General features: G+C 42.0%; 1 protein-coding gene across 1 annotated transcript in view; it reads right to left on the bottom strand.

The window, feature by feature from the left end:
• LOC140480291 (uncharacterized) overlaps positions 1-18,236 on the bottom strand; it is an 81,290-nt gene that overhangs the window by 34,213 nt on the left and 28,841 nt on the right. Inside the window, exons 3-5 of the mRNA XM_072574995.1 lie at positions 15,600-15,650; positions 13,053-13,082; positions 4,603-4,632 (exon numbers count right to left, since the gene is read on the bottom strand). Coding sequence (XP_072431096.1) covers positions 4,603-4,632; positions 13,053-13,082; positions 15,600-15,650 — 111 coding nt within the window. The remainder of the gene's footprint in view (positions 1-4,602; positions 4,633-13,052; positions 13,083-15,599; positions 15,651-18,236) is intronic.

Below are 18,236 nucleotides of genomic sequence, written 5' to 3'. Positions count from 1 at the left end.
GATTTTATTCTCTCAAGGGGTGGTGAACCTGTGAAATATTTTACTGCAGAAAGCTGTTGAGCCCAGGTCGTTAAGTATATTCAAGGCTGAGATAGACAAAATTTTAATCAGGAACGAGGTCAAGGGAAAATACAGGAAAGTGGAGTTGAAGATTATCAGATTAGCCATAATTTCAATGATCAACAGAGCAGACGTGATAGGCTGAATGTCTCATTCTGGCTCTTCCATTATGGTCTTACGGATTTATGTAATTTTAGTTTGATCAAAAAGAAGGAGTTAAAAGGATGTTGCAGGTCACCAGAGTTTGGAACATAGCTGACTTAAGGTCCAATTACCAAAAGTGTGGCAAAGAAATGGAGACAGAAAAGGGGAAGCACAAGAAAAAAACAAGCATTGAAGGAGCATAGAATTCAGGAGTGTGATAAGCATAAGCCTGGAGAAGGTTACAGAAATAGGAAAGGGCAAAAGCCTGGAAACATTTAAAGATACGAATGAAATTTTTATACTTGCAGCATTGGAGGACAGGCAGTCAGTGCATTGACACTAAAGACATGAGTGATGGGTGAATAAGACCTAGTTATGGGTAACAGATATTTGGTGAACTGAGACTGGAAACTCAGCATAGGAAAAGGTCAGTGTGTAGCCGGCAAAAACACAGATGAAGATATAAGAAGCTGTGCATACTTAGGAACAGAGAAGGCTACATTACAAGAAATTGGTTGATGGGGGTAATAATAGGATAGGTCAGAGTCAGCATGGATTTATGAAGGGGAAATCATGCTTGACTAATCTTCTGGAATTTTTTGAGGATGTAACTCTGAAGATGGACAAGGGAGATCCAGTGGATGTAGTGAACCTGGACTTTCAGAAAGCCTTTGATAAAGTCCCACATAGGAGGTTAGTTGGCAAAATTAGGGTGCATGGTATTGGGGGCAAAGTACTGACTTGGATTGAAAATTGGTTGGCTGACAGGAAACAAAGTGTAGAGATAAACAGCTCCCTTTCGGAATGGCAGGCAGTGGGGTACCACAGGGATCAGTGCTGGGACCGCAGCTTTTTACAATATATATTAATGATATAGGAGATGGTATTAATATTAACATCAGCAAATTTGCTGATGATACTAAGTTGGGTGGCAGGGTGAAATGTGAGGAGGATGTTAGGAGATTACAGGGTGACCTGGACAGGTTAGGTGAGTGGACAGATGCATGGCAGATGCAATTTAATGGGGATAAATGTATGGTTATCCACTTTGATGGCAAGAACAGGAAGGCAGATTACTACCTAAATGGAGGAGAAAGTGAGGGCTGCAGATACTGGAGATCAGAGCTGAAAATGTGTTGCTGGAAAAGCGCAGCAGGTCAGGCAGCATCCAAGGAACAGGAGAATCGAAGGGCTGATGCCCGTAACGTCGATTCTCCTGTTCCTTGGATGCTGCCTGACCTGCTGCACTTTTCCAGCAACACATTTTCAGCTACTACCTAAATGGAGTCAAGTTAGGTAAAGGGGCAGTACAAAGAGATCTGAGTGTTCTTGTACACCAGTCAATGAACGCAATCATGCAGGTACAGCAGGTAGTGAAGAAAGCTAATAGCATGCTGGCCTTCATAACAAGAGGGATTGAGTATAGAAGCAAAGAGGTTCTTCTGCAGCTGTACAGGGCCCTGGTGAGACCGCACCTGGAATATTGTGTGTAGTTCTGGTCTCCAAATTTGAGGAAAGACATTCTGGCTATTGAGGGAGTGCAGCGTAGGTTCACGAGGTCAATTCCCGGAATGGCGGGACTATCTCATGTTGAAAGATTGGAGCAACTGGGCTTGTATACCCTTGAGTTTAGAAGGCTGAGAGGGGATCTGATTGAGACGTATAAGATTATTAAAGGATTAGACACTCTGGAGGCAGGAAACATGTTTCCGCTGATGGGTGGGTCCCGAACCAGAGGACACAGCTTAAAAATAAGGGGTAGGCCATTTAGGACAGAGATGAGGAGAAACTTCTTCACCCAGAGAGTGGTGGATGTGTGGAATGCTCTGCTCCAGAAGGCAGTGGAGGCCCAGTCTCTGGATTCGTTTAAGAAAGAGTTGGATAGAGCTCTCAAGGATAGTGGAATCAAGGGTTATGGAAATAAGACAGGAACAGGATCATTGAGAATGATCAGCCATGATCATAATGAATGGTGGTGCAGGCTCGAAGGGCAGAATGGCCTACTCCTTCACCTATTGTTTATTGTCTATTGTCTAATAAGGGTCTGGCTCAGCTCAGGGTGAAAGGGAGCAGCATTACGAACAGTTTACTTTTATTTGAATTGATCAAAAGAAAATTTGTGGTAAGTCTAAAGATAATAGCATGAAGTAATTGGTTCATCAAAGATTGGATATCAGCAAGTTTGGCAAAATTTGTGGTGTAGTGAACAACTAAGAAGGTTATCTTAGAGTACATGGGACTTTGATCAGATGGGCCAATGGTCCAAGCAAAGGACGGTGCTGAGCTGAAAGGTTGGAACTCGGGTAAGGGGGGAGGGGAAATGAGGAAGCTGGTGAAGTCCACACTGATGTCATGGGGTTGGAATGTCCCGAGGCAGAAGATGAGGCATTCTTCTTCCAGGGAGTAGCGATGGGGGAAGCCCAGGACCTGCATGTCCTTGGCAAACTGGTGGGAGGGGGGAGTTAAAATGTTCGGCCATGGGGCAATGGGGCTGATTGGTGCAGTGTCCCGGAGATGTTCTCTGAAGCACTCTCTGAGTAGGTGGCCAGTCTCCCCAATGTAGAGGAGACCGCATCGGGAGCAACGGATACAGTAAATGACATGTATGGAAGTGCAGGTGAAACTTCGATGGACGTGGAAGGCTCCTTTGGGGCCTTGGACTGAGGTGAGGGGGTAGGTGTGGGTGCAGGTTTTGCAATTCCTGCAGTGGCTGACTGTAGAGAGGTTAGGTGAAGGCACATGGCTGCGAGTGTGGAGGATCCAAAAGGAGAACCGTTGCTGGAGGTTTTGAATTTGTAGTCTGTATTGGTTGTCCTGTTCAGATCCAAACATTGTTGTTCTGAATGTGGTTCAGAGCCCATGTGGGATCAGTTGGTTCCATAGGCAGGCACTGAGGAAGGAGTTATGGCTGTGGTAGCCAGTCTGTTTCAGGACATGGCTGAAGAGTTTCAGGGCATAGGAGAAGACCTGGGGTATGCAGTGAGAGAGAGACTCACTGAGATCCTTGTAGAGAGAGGAGGAGAACCTCTTCAAGGTAGGCATTGAAAGTGGGTACTGCAGATGCTGGAGATTAGAGTCAAGATTAGAGTGGTGCTGGAAGAGCACTGCAGGTCAGGCAGCATCCGAGGAGCAGGAAAATTGATGATTTGGGCAAAGGCCCTTAATCAGGAATGCGGCTGGGAGCCTCAGGGGTGGAGTGTTAATGGGAGGGGGGTGTAGCTGGGGGTGAAGGTAGCTGAGAGTGCAATAGGTGGATGGAGGTGGGGCTGAAGGTGATATGTCGGAAGGGAGGGTGGAGTGGATAGGTGGGAAGGAAGATTGGCGGTTTAGACAGGTCATGAGGACAGTGCTGAGCTGGAAGGTTGGAACTGGGGTAAGGTGGGTGGAGGGGAAATGAGGAAAATGGTGAAGTCCACATTGATGCCATGGGGCTGAAGAGTTCCGAGGTGGAAGATGAGGCGCTCTTCCTCCAGGCATTGGGTGGTAAGGGAGTGACGGTGGAGGAGGTCCAGGATCTGCATGTGCTTGGCAGAGTGGGAGGGGACGTTAAAATGTTCGGCCACGGAGCAGTGGGGTTGATTGGCGTTGGTGTCCTGGAGATGTTCTCTGAAGATCTCAGATGCTCTGTGACTAGGTGGCCAGTCTCCCCAATGCAGAGGAAGGGAGACTGGTATAATTACAACAGTTAAAAGGCACCTGGATGGGTACATGAATAGGAAGGGTTTAGAGGGATATGGGCCAAATGCTGACAAATGGGACACAATCAGTTTAGGATATCTGGTCAGCATGGACAACTTGGACCAAAGGATCTGTTTCTGTGCTGTATAAATCAGTGACTCTGTGTCTCTATCAGTTTATTTTCTTTCATATCTGACAAATATTAAAGTATAAATTGAAATTGCATTATGTTCCTACTTTTACTATCATGACAATGCTCAGATGGTCAGACAGGAGGTGATGCTGTGTGCTATACTTTAAAGTGTGGACAGAGTCTGGCAGAACAGACCCAGCAATGTTGTCACTTCTGCTCTCACTTTCAGATTTGTAACAGTCTGAAGATCCAGGTCTGTTGTATAAACATTAGCGTGTATAAAGCTGTCATTGATCCTTTCTTTATATGCCCCATTTCAGTGTTTATAAGGCCCAAAATGCTAATGACTCTTTTTTGACTTCATCAATAAAAACACACTGCCTCAGGATTATCAAAGTTAAAATGGTGGACTTAAAATTCCTGGCACATGTCTTTCTACTCAAACTTACTCTACATTTGTTTTCCATTGAGTGCAGTCAATGCATTGAGTTGCGGTTTATAATCCTATCTCCAACCCACATTCCCCTCAGATGCAACTTACTCGCTAAGAAATGAAGATCATTGTATTTGGTTTTAATTTAACTTACCTGGTACACAAGACGCTTCTTCCGACAGATCTGTTGAGAGAAAACAGAGTTTTCAGACTTGTAGATATATTGTACAAGAAGGCCATGAACATTTCTGCTACTAAGTTGAACTTCTTCAGTTTTTGTAAACCAAAATATCCGTCAGACCTCTCTAGCAAAACAAAATGACCTCTAACAATAACACAAGCTTCTTTAATTTAGAAATTTTCAACCCTATATGAAAAAAGCCATGGAGTTGAGTGATCAGAATATCCCTCATGAGAAGACCTGGTTAGAGCTACTTTTCAAAATTAGTTCATGAGATGTAGAGGGCATTAACAATATAATGTGAACAGGATATTCCAGGTAGGCTACCTTTCATTTTACACATTAAACAACTCGAAGCAGTTTTAAAGTAATGCAACTAATTTAGTTAAAACAAAGAACTGTAACAAAAACAGAGTGTTGTTCTGATAAAGAATCACTGAACTCGAAATGTTAGTTCTCTTTCTCCCTACAGATGCTGCCAGACCTTTTGAGTTTCTCCAGCACTTTCTGTTTTTGTTTCAATAACTTTTGTTGCTGTTTTCAGATTTATTGACCCCATTGATAGTATTCAAAGTTGGTTACAAAGAGACCAGGTCTGGGAATCGAATATCCAAGGGTACTCAGCATTTCAGAAAGTTGGACTAAAAGGAAAAGAAGGTGGCATGGCCTTGCTGGTAAAGGATGGGATCAGTGCTGTAATGAGGGATGATATAAGCACGGGAGATCAAGATGTGGAATCAGTCTGGGTAGAAATAAAAAATAGCAAAGGGAAGAATTATTTGGTAGAAGAAATCCCAAAACTGTGGTTCTGCAGTGGGGTACAGTATAAGCCACGAAATATGAGAGGCTTGCAAAAAAGTTACGGCAATATCCATGGGTGATTTTAACATGCACATGGATTGGATGAATCAAATTGGCAAGGTTTAGCCTGGAGGCACAGTTCATTTAATATATTAGAGATTGTTTCCAACCAGGAGCAGGCGACTCTGGTGTCACAAGTCGGCACAACATCGAGGACTGAAGGGCCTGTACTCCGCTGTAATGTTCTATGTGTAATGTTCTATAATAAAGAAAGTGAAGGGAATGTTGGCTTTTATAGCTAAGGGAATAGAATATAAAGGTAAGGAAGTATTGTTGCAACTATACAAGGTGTTGGTGAGATTGCACCTCGAGTATTGTGCGCAGTTTTGGTCCCCTTATTTGAGGAAGGGTGTTGTGGCATTAGAGACAGTTCAGAGGACGTTCACTAGATTGATCTCAGAAATGAAGGGTTTGTCATATGAAGAGAGATTAAACAGTCTAGGCCCATATTCTCTGGAATTTAGAAGAATGAGGGGACATCAAATTGAAGTATTCAAGATGACAAAAGGTGTGGATAAAATAGACATGGAGTGGATTCTTCCTCTTGTGGGGCATTCTAGGGCGAGAAATCATAGTCTTAAGATAAGGAGTAGCAAATTTAAAAGAGTTGAGGAGAAACTATTCTCCCAAAGGGCTGTGAATCTGTGGAATTCACTACCCCAAAGTGTGGTGGATGCTGGGATAGTGAGTAAATTTAAGGAGGAGTTAGACAGATTGTTAATTGGTAATGTGTTGAAGGGATGTGGAGAGAAGACAGGAAAATGGGGGTGAGGAGCATATTAGCCATGATCAAACGGATAGCAGACTCAATGGGCCGAATGGCCTAATCCTGCTCCTTTATCTTATGAACTTATGACCTCTTATTTGCAAATCCAGTCAATTAGGATTGTATTCCCTGGAGTTCAGAAGAAAGAGGGGAGGAATCTCCAAGAAACCCATAAAATTTAACAGTTTTCGGCATGTTTGATGCAGGAATTGATGCAGGAGGGATATTGGGGGATGGAAGAACTAAATGATCAGCTGTGATCATAATGAATGGTAAAGCAGGCTCAAGAAGTCAAATGTCTTCCCTGTTTCTGTAACCATGACGCTATCTTTCCCCGACACTCACCAATACCAACTATTTATTTTCGAACGCAAACCTGTTGACACTTACATCACTTTTCAGGAATTCTCCATTACTGGACTAATATAAAGCCAGGCATACTAGCAACAGGGACAGCATAGGTTTTTTTTTGATAGCCCTTCTCTAATGACTTTAGGGCAATATATTCCAACACAATCAAATACACTGGAGCAAGGTAACTTCAGCTCACTTAATATATAAACCATAACTATTAATCCAACCTGGGACAGTGTTTTGTAGAGGAATAAGGCGGTGTTATTTTCTGCGTGTGTAGATTGTGAAGGAGCAAAGATGGCCTTTAGTAGAGTGATGCGTGCTTCTTTTCAGATATGCGAGTTTAAAGAGAGTTTAAGGGTTACTGCGGATTATATCTGCAATAAATACTGTTGGTTGCGAATCTTAGCAGATCGAATGCATTGGTTGGAGACACAGAAGCAATAAGGAATTTGCAAAGTAACAGTATGTGATGGATGGCAGTTATAGGAAGGGGGGAAGTCTCAGATACAGTCATACAGATGGGTTAACTCCAGGAAAGTAAGAGAGGTAGGCACCTAGTGCAGGTGTGTTCTGTGGCTCTCCCTATTTCAAACAAGTATGCTGTTTTGGAAAACGTAGGGGGTGATAGATTCTCAGGGGGTCGTAGCATGAACAGCCAAGTTTCTGGTGTTGAGACTGGCTTTAATGCAACGAGGGGTACGTCGGCTTCCAAGAGATCAATTGTGTTAGAGGCTTCTGTAGTCCGAGATACAGACAGACCTTTCTGTGGCCAGCAGCAAAAAATCAGAATGGTGCCAGAATCAAGGATGTCTCAGAGAGGGTGCAGAATATTCTCAAGGGGGAGATAGGCCAGCAAGAGGTCATTATCTACATTGGAACCAACGACATAGAAAGGGAAAAAGTTGAGATTCGAAAGGGTGATTACAGAGAGTTAGGCAGGAATTTAAAAAGGAGGTCCTCAAGAGTAGTAATATCTAGAATATTCCTGATGCTACGAGCTAATGAGGGCAGGAATAGGAGGATAGAGCAGATGAATGCATGGCTGAGGAGCTGGTCTAGGGGAGAAGGATTCACAATTTTGGATCAGTGAAATCTCTTTTGGGGTACAAGTAATCTGTACAAGTAAGACGAATTGCACCTAAATTGGAAAGGAAGATATACTGTATATATAATGTACTGGCAGGGAGATTTGCTAGAGGTGCTCGGGAGAATTTAAAGTAATAAGGTGGGGGGTGGGACCCAGGGAGATGGTGAGGAAAGAGATCGATCTGAGACTGGTACAGTTGAGAACAGAAGTGAGTCAAACAGTCAGGGCAGGCAAGGACAACGTAGGACTAATAATTAAACTGCATTTATTTCAATGCAAAGGACCTAACAGGGAAGGCAGATTAACTCAGGGCATGGTTAGGAACATGGGACTGGGATATCATAGCAATTACAGAAACATGGCTCAGGGATGGGCAGGACTGGCAGCTTAATGTTCCAGGATACAAATGCTTCAGGAGGGATAGAAAGGGAGGCAAGAAAGGAGGGGGAGTGGTGTTTTTGATAAGGGGTAGCATTACAGCTGTGCTGAGGGAGGATATTCCTGGAAATACATCCAGGGAAGTTATTTGGGTGGAGCTGAAAAATAAGAAAGGGATGATCACCTTATTGGGATTGTATTATAGACCCCCGAATAGACAGAGGGAAATTGAGAAACAAACTTGTAAGGAGATCTCAGCTATCTGTAAGAATAATAGGGTGGTTATGGTAGGGGATTTTAATTTTCCAAACATAGACTGGGACTGCCATAGTGTTAAGCGTTTAGATGAAGAGGAATTTGTTAAGTGTGTACAAGAATATTTTCTGATTCAGTATGTGCATGTACCTACTAGAGATGGTGCAAAACTTGACCTACTCTTGGGAAATAAGGCAGAGCAGGTGACTGAGGTGTCAGTGGGAGAGCGCTTTAGGGCCAGCAACCATAATTCTATTATATTTAAAATAGTGATGGAAAAGGATAGACCAGATCTAAAAGTTGAAATTCTAGATTGGAGAAAGGCTAATTTTGACAGAATTAGGCAAGACCTTTCAAAAGCTGACTGGGGGCAGATGTTCGTGGGTCAAGGGACGGCTGGAAAATGGGAAGCCTTCAGAAATGAGATAACAAGAATCCACAGAAAGTATATTCCTGTTAGGGTGAAAGGAAAGGCTGGTAGGTCTAGGAAATGCTGGATGACTAAAGAAATTGAGGGTTTGGTTAAGGAAAAGAAGGAAGCATATGTAAGGCATAGACAGGAGAGATCGAGTGAATCCTTAGAAGAGTATAAAGGAAGTAGGAGTATACTTAAGAGGGAAATCAGGAGGAGGGCAAAAAGGGGACATGCACTAGGTTTGGCAAATAGAATTAAGGAGAATCCAAAGAGTTTTTATGAATACATTAAGAACAAAAGAGTAACTAGGGAGAGAATAGGGCCCCTCAAAGATCAGCAAGGGGACCTTTGTATGGAGCCGCAGAAAATGGAGGAGATACTAAACTAGTGTTTTGCATCAGTATTTACTGTGGAAAAGGACATGGAAGATATAGAAAATAGGGAAATAGATGGTGGCACCTTGCAAAATGTCCAGATTACAGATGAGGAAGTGCTGGATGTTTGGAAATGCATAAAGGTGGATAAATCCCCAGGACCTGATCAGGTGTACCCTAGAACTCTGTGGGAAGTTAGAAAACTGATTGCTGGGCCTCTTGCTGAGATATTTGCATCATCGATGGTCACAGTTGAAGTGCCAGAAGACTGGAGGTTGGCTAATATGATGCCACTGTTTAAGAAGGGCGGTAAGGACAAGCCAGGGAACGATAGACCAGTGAGCCTGACGTTGATGGTGGGCAAATTGTTGGAGGGAATCCTGAGGGACAGGATGTACATGTATTTGGAAAGGCAAGGACTGATTAGGGATAGTCAACATGGCTTTGTGCGTGGGAAATCATGTCTCACAAACTTGATTAAGTATTTTGAAGAAGTAACAAAGAGGATTGATAAGAACAGAGCGGTGGATGTGATCTATATGGACTTCAGGCGGGCGTTCGACAAGGTTCCCCTTGGGAGACTGGTTAGCAAGGTTAGATCTCACAGAATACAGGGAGAACTAGCCATTTAGATACAGAACTGGCTCAAAGATAGAAGACAGAGGGTGATGGTGGAGGGTTGTTTTTCAGACTGGAGCGCCATAAGGATCGGTGCTGGGTCCACTACTTTTTGTCATTTACATAAATGATTTGGATGTAAGCATAAGAGGTACAGTTAGTGAGTTTGCAGATGACACCAAAATTGGAGGTGTAGTGGACAGCGAAGAAGGTTACCTCAGATTACAACAGGATGTGGACCAGATGGGCCAATGGGCTGACAAGTGGCAGATGGAGTTTAGTTCAGATAAATGCGAGGTGCTGCATTTTGGGAAAGCAAACCTTAGCGGGACTTATACACTTAATGGTAAGGTCCTAGGGAGTGTTGCTGAACAAAGAAACCTTGAAGTGCAGGTTTATAGCTCCTTGAAAATGGAGTTGCAGGTAGATAGGATAGTGAAGACGACATTTGGTATGCTTTCTTTTATTGGTCAGAGTATTGAGTACAGGATAAAAGCAAATTACTGCGGATGCTGGAATCTGAAACCAAAAAAGAGAAAATGCTGGAAAATTTCATCAAGTCTGGCAGCATCTGTAAGGAGAGAAAAGAGCTGACGTTTTGAGTCTAACTGTGAATGACCAAGACTGAAGCCATACTGGACTGCATTTCTTTGCTATGTGACAAACTATGTGGGCGATGGGGGGGGGGGGGGGGGGGGGGGGGGATGGGTGAAGCAGAGGCAAAATGATAAACTGGGGAGAAGGGTAGCAAAGGGGGAAGAGGAGAGGAAAAAGGTGATGAGAGAGTGGGGAGCGAGAGAAAGAGAGACAATCAAGAAATAAGAGGTACAGAACAGTGAAAAAGATATATTTAAATATAAATAAAATAAATAAATAAAATTATGGAGCAGAATGAAAACAGAAGGGTCAAGATGGGATAATCATCTGAAGTTGTTGAATTCAATGTTGAGACCAGCAGACTTCACCCATCGCCCACATATTTTGTCACATTGCACTGGCTTCAGTCTTGGTCACTCACAGCTCCTAATCTCCCTATAATCTCTCTATGCACTGTCATTATCACCTCTTTATTGCTACCTTTGCTTCTGGAGCCATGACTCACCTTTTCTCAGCCTAGTATAAATACCTCCCCATTTCTCCTTTTTTTAGCTTTGACAAAGGGTCAGTTAGACTCGAAACATCAGCTCTTTTCTCTCCTTACAGATGCTGCCAGACTTGATGAGATTTTCCAGCATTTTCTCTTTTTTGGTTATTGAGTACAGGAGTTGGGAGGTCATGTTCTGGTCTCCTTCCTATCAGAAAGGTGTTGTGAAACTTGAAAGGGTTCAGAGAGGATTTGTAAGGATGTTGCCAGGGTTGGAGGATTTGAGCTATAGGGAAAGGCTGAACAGGCTGGGACTGTTTTCCCTGGGAGGTTGGAGGATGAGAGGTGACCTTGTAGAGGTTGACAAAATCATGAGGGGCATGGATAGGATAAATAGACAAAGTATTTTCCCTCGGGTCAGGGAGTCCAGAGCTAGAGGGCATAGGTTTAGGTTGAGAGGGGAAAGATATAAAAGAGACCTAAGGGGCAACTTTTTCACACAAAAGATGGTACGTGTATGGAATGAGCTGCCAGAGGAAGTGGTGGAGGTTGGTACAATTGCAACATTTAAGAAGCATTTGAATGGGTATATGAATAGGAAGGGTTTGGAGTGATATTGGCTGGGTACTGGCAGGTGGAACTAGATTGGGTTGGGATATCTGGTTGGCATGGATGGATTGGACCAAAGGGTCTGTTCCCATGCTGTACATCTCTATGACTGTATGTGGTCTCATCATTACCTTGTACCATTGCAGGAAGATTTTTCTATCCTTATACTCTAAACCCCTTGAAATAAGAGCCAACAGTCCATTCGTCTTCCTCATTACCTGTTGCACCTATGTGCTAAAGTTCTGTGCTTTGTGCACATGTATCACAACTCCCTTCATGTTGCAGCTTTCTGCATTTCTTTGCCATTTAAATAATATTCTGTTCCTTTTCTTCCCTTTTTTGAAAATTAACAGCTTCATATTTTCTGCATTAAAGTCCATTTGCTAACATTTTGGCCAGTAACTTATCAATAGCTCTCTGTAAACTGTTTATGTTTCCTTCTTGCAAGCACGTATTTTTGTGCCATCTGCAAATGTAGCTACACTTCACTTGCTTCCCTCCTCCAGGCATTAACATATATTGTAAGCAATTGTAATCCCAGCACTGATTGGTATAGAACCCCATTGTTCAGCGATTGCCAACAAGAAAAACAATCTGTTAGCTCCACAGGCCTATAGAAAAGCAATAAATAATGACACTCATTTGGACAGCAAGTGCAGACGTCATGGGCCAAATAGCCTCCTTCTGCACTGTAACACTTCTAAAGTACAATGATTGGACATTCCTAGGATAATTATTTTTATGACTGAATGACTTGCTTGGCCACTGAAGACATTAAATGATTGACAGATGTCTTTAAGAATGTGGAAATCAGAATTGAAGTCTGGCATTCAGCCCTCTATCATATTTTACCATCTATTTGATTAGGGCACATCTGTAGCACAATTTCAGTTGCCTACCTTTGTTGCAGATCCTTTGAAAACCTTAACATCAATCTCAATACTGTAAATATCAATTGACACAACCTTGATAGTGTCTTGAAGGACTGAGTTCCAGATTTTAATAATTATTCACATAAAATAGTGGTTTATGGTTTAATTTCAAACAGATCTGTTTAGTAAATTAATTTAAAATTAAAGCTACTTGCTGTGTATTCTTCCACCAGGGAATTGATTTTATTGGGTCAACCCTACTGAGTTGCTTTATTTTCATCTGACAACACTTCAACATTCTTCAATAATCAGTGAAATAGGTTTATGCAGCATGACATCAAAATGTAATCTGTTTGGCATTGATTTGATTTCCATGAAGCTATACCATATCTCTTCTATAATTTAATCTGGCTATTAAGAGGTGCCTGACGTCTAAAGGGGTTTTATAACAAATCAACAGCCTTTTTTCCACACAGAGTTAGGGTGCTAGCATTTCTGGCCAGATTTATTGAATGTTATTAATAACTTGTCACAGTATGAGATTTCCACTTATTTACTGCTGGGACAAGAATTCAATCTATAAGCCCAACATTACCATATTGTCTGAACAACCCTCCCAAATATTTTGTGCATTTTCAGTTGCTACATGCTGACGAATCACTTGGTTTAAGTCTTTGTAACTAATGGAAGTGCCAGAGATATAGCTGGACGTGAAGCAAATATCTTTCTGGTCATCATTTAACTCACCAAGTACTTCCACATCGTCGAGGATGCCCCCTGTCCAAAGAAAATAAAATGTTTTAATACAAACTCAGTGCATCAAGAAATATTTCAAATACTAAAACTGAGTATTGAACTTATAAAGTTGAATGTGTTGATCATTCATAAGATGGACAATTAAAAAGCAGCATACACTTTCCAATCGAGCAACCAATCTCAGAATCAGCAATGAAGATTTCAAAACATGCATTTTGGCTACTGTCAACAATCCTCTCATTAATAAGATGGAAAGATAGACATTACAATTCTCAAGACATGCAGTAACAAAGAGACCTGAGGCAGCACCATGGCTCATGGTAAATGTAGGGTTACAGGAATAGAGTGGGAGGGTGGATTGCTCTTCAGATGGTCAGTGCAGACTCGATGGGCTAAATGACCACTATCTGCAAAAGAAGAATTCTATGATTCTAAATACATACGATTTATCAGAGGGGGAGAGACTAGTTGTAGAGGCAGTTACCATCACTGGATGAGTGGGACAGTGAAGGACCTGGAAACAATCACCACTACATAAATGGGTACAAGAGACATGAGGACCCAGAGACAGTCATTAGCACCTAAAAGAGTGCGTGAGAGGGAAAGAATGTGTGCCTTCTAAAACAGTGATAAGGAAATACAAGAAGTTTGAGCGGACAAATGATTGTCAGAATGCCTTTCACAATTTGAGAGCCATACTGACTACAGCACTGGTTTCAGCAGCACCCAGTTACAAAAAGACATTTACATTGGCTGGTGACACCAGCGACATTGGTTTTGGTTAAAGTGTTGTTACAGGGGGTGAGATGGATATCAAACAGCCAGTTAGTTACTGTTCATATAAATCGAATGGATGTCAACAGAAATATTCAATCAAGGAAATTTTGAAATCCATATATCCATCAATCAGCAGGGACTTTTCTTTATGTACATTGTGGTCTATTAGGCTTTCTAGAATATTTAAAATCTGGGATTGTTTGCTTGAGTTTAAAGTTAGAGCTATATAATTTGAAAATTAAAGGAAAAAGACAATATTATGGTGGATGCTTTGCCAAGAGCAACAACGAAAGAAAATTAATGTCATGATCAAAATGAACTTGTGTAAAATACTGTCAAAACTGTTATGGATTTAAGATTAGCATGGGTCAACATAAAATAGCAATAGAAATGAGGAAATTTTGATAGAAGATGAAAACATCTCTTAAAGAGACATTTTTTTATTATTTTTCTTTTATGCCACGGGTTGCTCTGCACTGGAATCACTGACTGAAAGAAAAATGGGAACAGATTCAACAGTAATTTTCAAAGAAGGCATTGGCTAAATACATGAAGGTGAAAAACTTATAAAGTCCCCGTAGAAGGGGTAGGAAATGAGTCAGAGAATGAGACCATTTGACAAAGGAGAGAGATGATGGACTTTTTGCATTGTTCCATTCTATTAGCTCTCTGAAATTTCTAACAATAAATGCAGCTGGATGTAACTTTGAATTTAAAATGTCTCAACTAATTTGCAGTTCACCCTAACTTGCCTTTCAACAAAACTTCTGCTGGCAATGTTTGTCCTCTTTTAATACAACATCAAAATATTGTGGATAATTGGAAATTTGAAAATTGAAATTTGGCAATGCACAGCAGCCCAACCATCACCTATGAAGAAAGAATCAGAGTTGAGGCTGTGGGTTTAAACCCACAATCAGGTCCATTGTTTTAGGTCAATGACCTTTCAGAGCTTAAAGAGACATAACAGGTCTCAAACACATTCATAAGCAGAGATATAAGGCGGGTGGGAAAGAAAAGAAAATTGCACATAGTTTGTACGGTAGGAGAGATTTAATCACTAAAAGAAAGATAGTGCAAGACCAAGTAATGGGACAAGTAAAGAAACATACGATAGGTCTGGAGGAGGTGTGAATGGAAATAACACTATCTCAAAAAAATGTCTGTCAACTGAGATCGGATAAAAAAAAGTTTCAGATCTGGAATTGCTGAAATCAATTTGGGTCTAGAAGATTGTGATCAAATGAGAAGATAATATTCCTTCTATTTATGTTAAGCTACATTCACACCACTTAAATTTTAATTTAAAAAATCCTAATCTATAATTACACAATACTACGTTATAGCCCAAAAGGTTTATTTGGAGGCACTACTTTCGAAGCACTGCTTCTTCAACTACCTGATGAAGGAGCAGTGCTCTGAAAGCTAGTATTTCCAAATAAACCTGTTGGACTATAACCTGGTGTTGTGTGATTTTTAGCTTTGTCCACCCCAGTCCAACACCGGCTCCTCCAAATCATAATACAGTATTGCTATCCTTATTTAAAAGTGAGCACAGCAAAATTCTTCCTTGTTTACTGTATCCCCTTATTTGATTTAAAGCTGGAAGCTGTTTAAAAGGTAGGGTGGCTATGATGAGCAAGCCAAAATATTAAAGAAGTCCATTAGCCAAGTTCCATGTATTTAAGGTGGAAAGTTCACAAAGTACTTAATTGACAGACATTTAAAACAGAATTATTAAATATAATTAATGGTACTAACCCTCAGCAGGTGATGAAGCTGGTGGTCCAGGTGTGCTGCCGTCCGCACCTTCTGTGTGTTACGAACAAAAGGCATATGTCAATTTCCAATCCACAATCAAGTATCCATGAAAATAATTTGTGAACAAAATACCCTCAAATACATTATTTATAGTGGGCAGGCTAGAAAGACCTCTGAGCATTGCTGACCAAAGATTGGAGGACAATTAATACTTTATTATTGATCACATTCAGACATGAAGGGCTCATGGCCTACTCTTATTTTCTACGCTTCTGTGATAAAGGAAATACCTAGTAATTACAGGCCAGTCAGCCCAACATCAGTGGTTTTCCACCAAATGTGAATTTTTTGAGGAAATGATAGGACAGGTGGATGACGCTGCTGCAATTTATTTAATCCTTATAAATGTTAACAACATTTTTAGTAAGGTCCCATGCGGCTGACTGCTCAAAAAAGTTAAAAAATGTAATAACTGTTGATGCTGGAAATCAGAAGCAAAAACAGAAATTGCTAGAAAATCTCAGCAGGTCTGGCATCATCTGTGGAGAGAAATCAGAGCTAACATTTCGGATCCAGTGACCCTTCTTTAGAACTGATGGTAGCAAGGAAAAGGTTGGCATTTATGCAAAACTGAGATCAGGGAGAAGTTAAAGAGTAAATGTAAAGTGGAGATGGAGCCCAAAAAGACTGAAGAAAAGTTAGACAAAGGAGTGGATAATGGTCAGCCTTGGGGAATGAATAGCTACTAATGGGGACTATCATTGGCTAACAATGGGTTGTATGTAATAGCAGACCAGATGATAACAAGGCCTGGTGTGTGGGGTTTCGGGTAGGGACATAGAAGAAGCCCTAAAGTTGTTGAACTCGATATTGAGTCTAGAAGACTGTAGAGTTCCCAAGTGGAAAATGAGGTGCTCCTCTTCCAGCTTGGGTGAAATCCACTAGAGCACTGTAGCAAGCCTGAGACAGAGATGCTGGCCAGGGAACAGGATGGTGTGTTGAAGTGGCAAGCAACTAGAAGCTCAGGGAAAGTATTCTGAGAAGCGATAGAGACCATGGTGAGCAGCAATTAGATTAGATTGATTGAAGTGCAGACTTAACCTGGAAAGTGGCCTGGGCCCTTGGACAATGAGGGAGAAAGCAAGTAAATGGGCATGTGTTGCATCTTCTGCGGTTGCAAGTGAAGGTACTGTGGTGCTGTGGGGCGGGGGTGGTTGGGGGTGAAGGAGGAATGGACCACGGTGTCCTGGAGGGAATGGTCCTTGAAGAAGGCTGAGAACAAAGAGGAGGGGAATATGTGTCTGTTCACAAATGTAACAGTCCATGGGTCAGAAAAATTAAGTCAGATGATGGATGTGAAGGAAATGATGGGAAGATTACTTTATGACAGTAGTGATGTTCTGCAATGTTCATACTAGGTCTCACACTTTAGAATAGGATTATAGAATTCTTTCAGTGCAGAAGCAGGCCATTCGGCCTATTGAGTCCACACCAACCTTCCAAAGAGCATCCCACCCCAATCTATCTGCCTACCCTATCACTAACGCTGCATTTCCCATGTCTAATTCACTTCACCTACACATCTTTGGACGCAACAGAGCAATTTAGCATGGCAAAATCACCTAACCTGCACATCTTTGAACTGTGGGAGGAAACCAGAGCACCCAAAAGGAACATATGCAGACATGGGGAGAATGTGAAAATTCCAGACAGACAATTGCTCGGGACCTGGGGTCTCTTGGTTGCGATAGGCCAGGAGCGGAAACTCCTGGTTATTGGCATGATGGCGGCAGCTCCTGGTTGTGGTTGGCCTAGAGTGAAGACTCCTTGTTTTCATGTGGTGGTGTCAGAAGTTCCTGGTTGTTCTTGGCCTAGAGCAGATACTCCTATTTGTCGGCATGGTTATCACAGCAGTTCCTGATTGTGATTGGCCTAGAGTAGAGACTCCTGGTTATTGGCGAGGTGGCGGTAGCAGCTGCTGGTTGTGTTAGGCCCAGAGCTAGGGTTTCCTGGTTGCGGTAGGCCTGGAGCCAGGGTGTCCTGGTTATTGGCATGGCGACAGCACATGTGGGGTCAGGGATTCCTGGTCGTGGGACATATGTGGGTCCGGCGTAGGACCTGCCGTCATCGGCCTTTACGTGAGATGGGCCGAGCAATGAGGAGATGGCATCTGAAGAGTGGTGACTCCAATGTTGGTGGGTCCAGTGCAAATGGCTGCATTGGTGGACTGGTTCAGCGTTTGGGAATCATGGTGGAGGCAGCAGAACAAAGATGGACTTTCTTCCAGCTTCGTCTTTTTATTCTTTAAGTATTTGAATGGTACCAGATTGTGGCGACAGATGAAGCTTTTCATTGTATTTTACTGTGTTACTCATTGTAGAGTAGAAGTGACAATAAATCACCGTTCATTCGTTCGTTCGAGTCCTTCCCAAATCTGCTGACATGAACTTCTTCACAAATCTGAGAAACCAAAATTCTCAATTCTAATAGCCTGCAGCTTTCAAACCAACTCTCCTGATTTGGAACTTTCATGAACTCAGCCCTCCTGCTGAAGTAAACTGTCCTGAGCTGCTGTAAACTTTCCTAGGGGAGCAAATAAACCTGCTTCTAACCTCAACACTTGTGTCTTTTAAGGTA

The sequence above is a fragment of the Chiloscyllium punctatum genome, chromosome 8, assembly GCF_047496795.1.
Source record: "Chiloscyllium punctatum isolate Juve2018m chromosome 8, sChiPun1.3, whole genome shotgun sequence".
NCBI lineage: Eukaryota > Metazoa > Chordata > Chondrichthyes > Orectolobiformes > Hemiscylliidae > Chiloscyllium > Chiloscyllium punctatum.
This window is presented reverse-complemented; position numbering and strand designations above follow the sequence as displayed.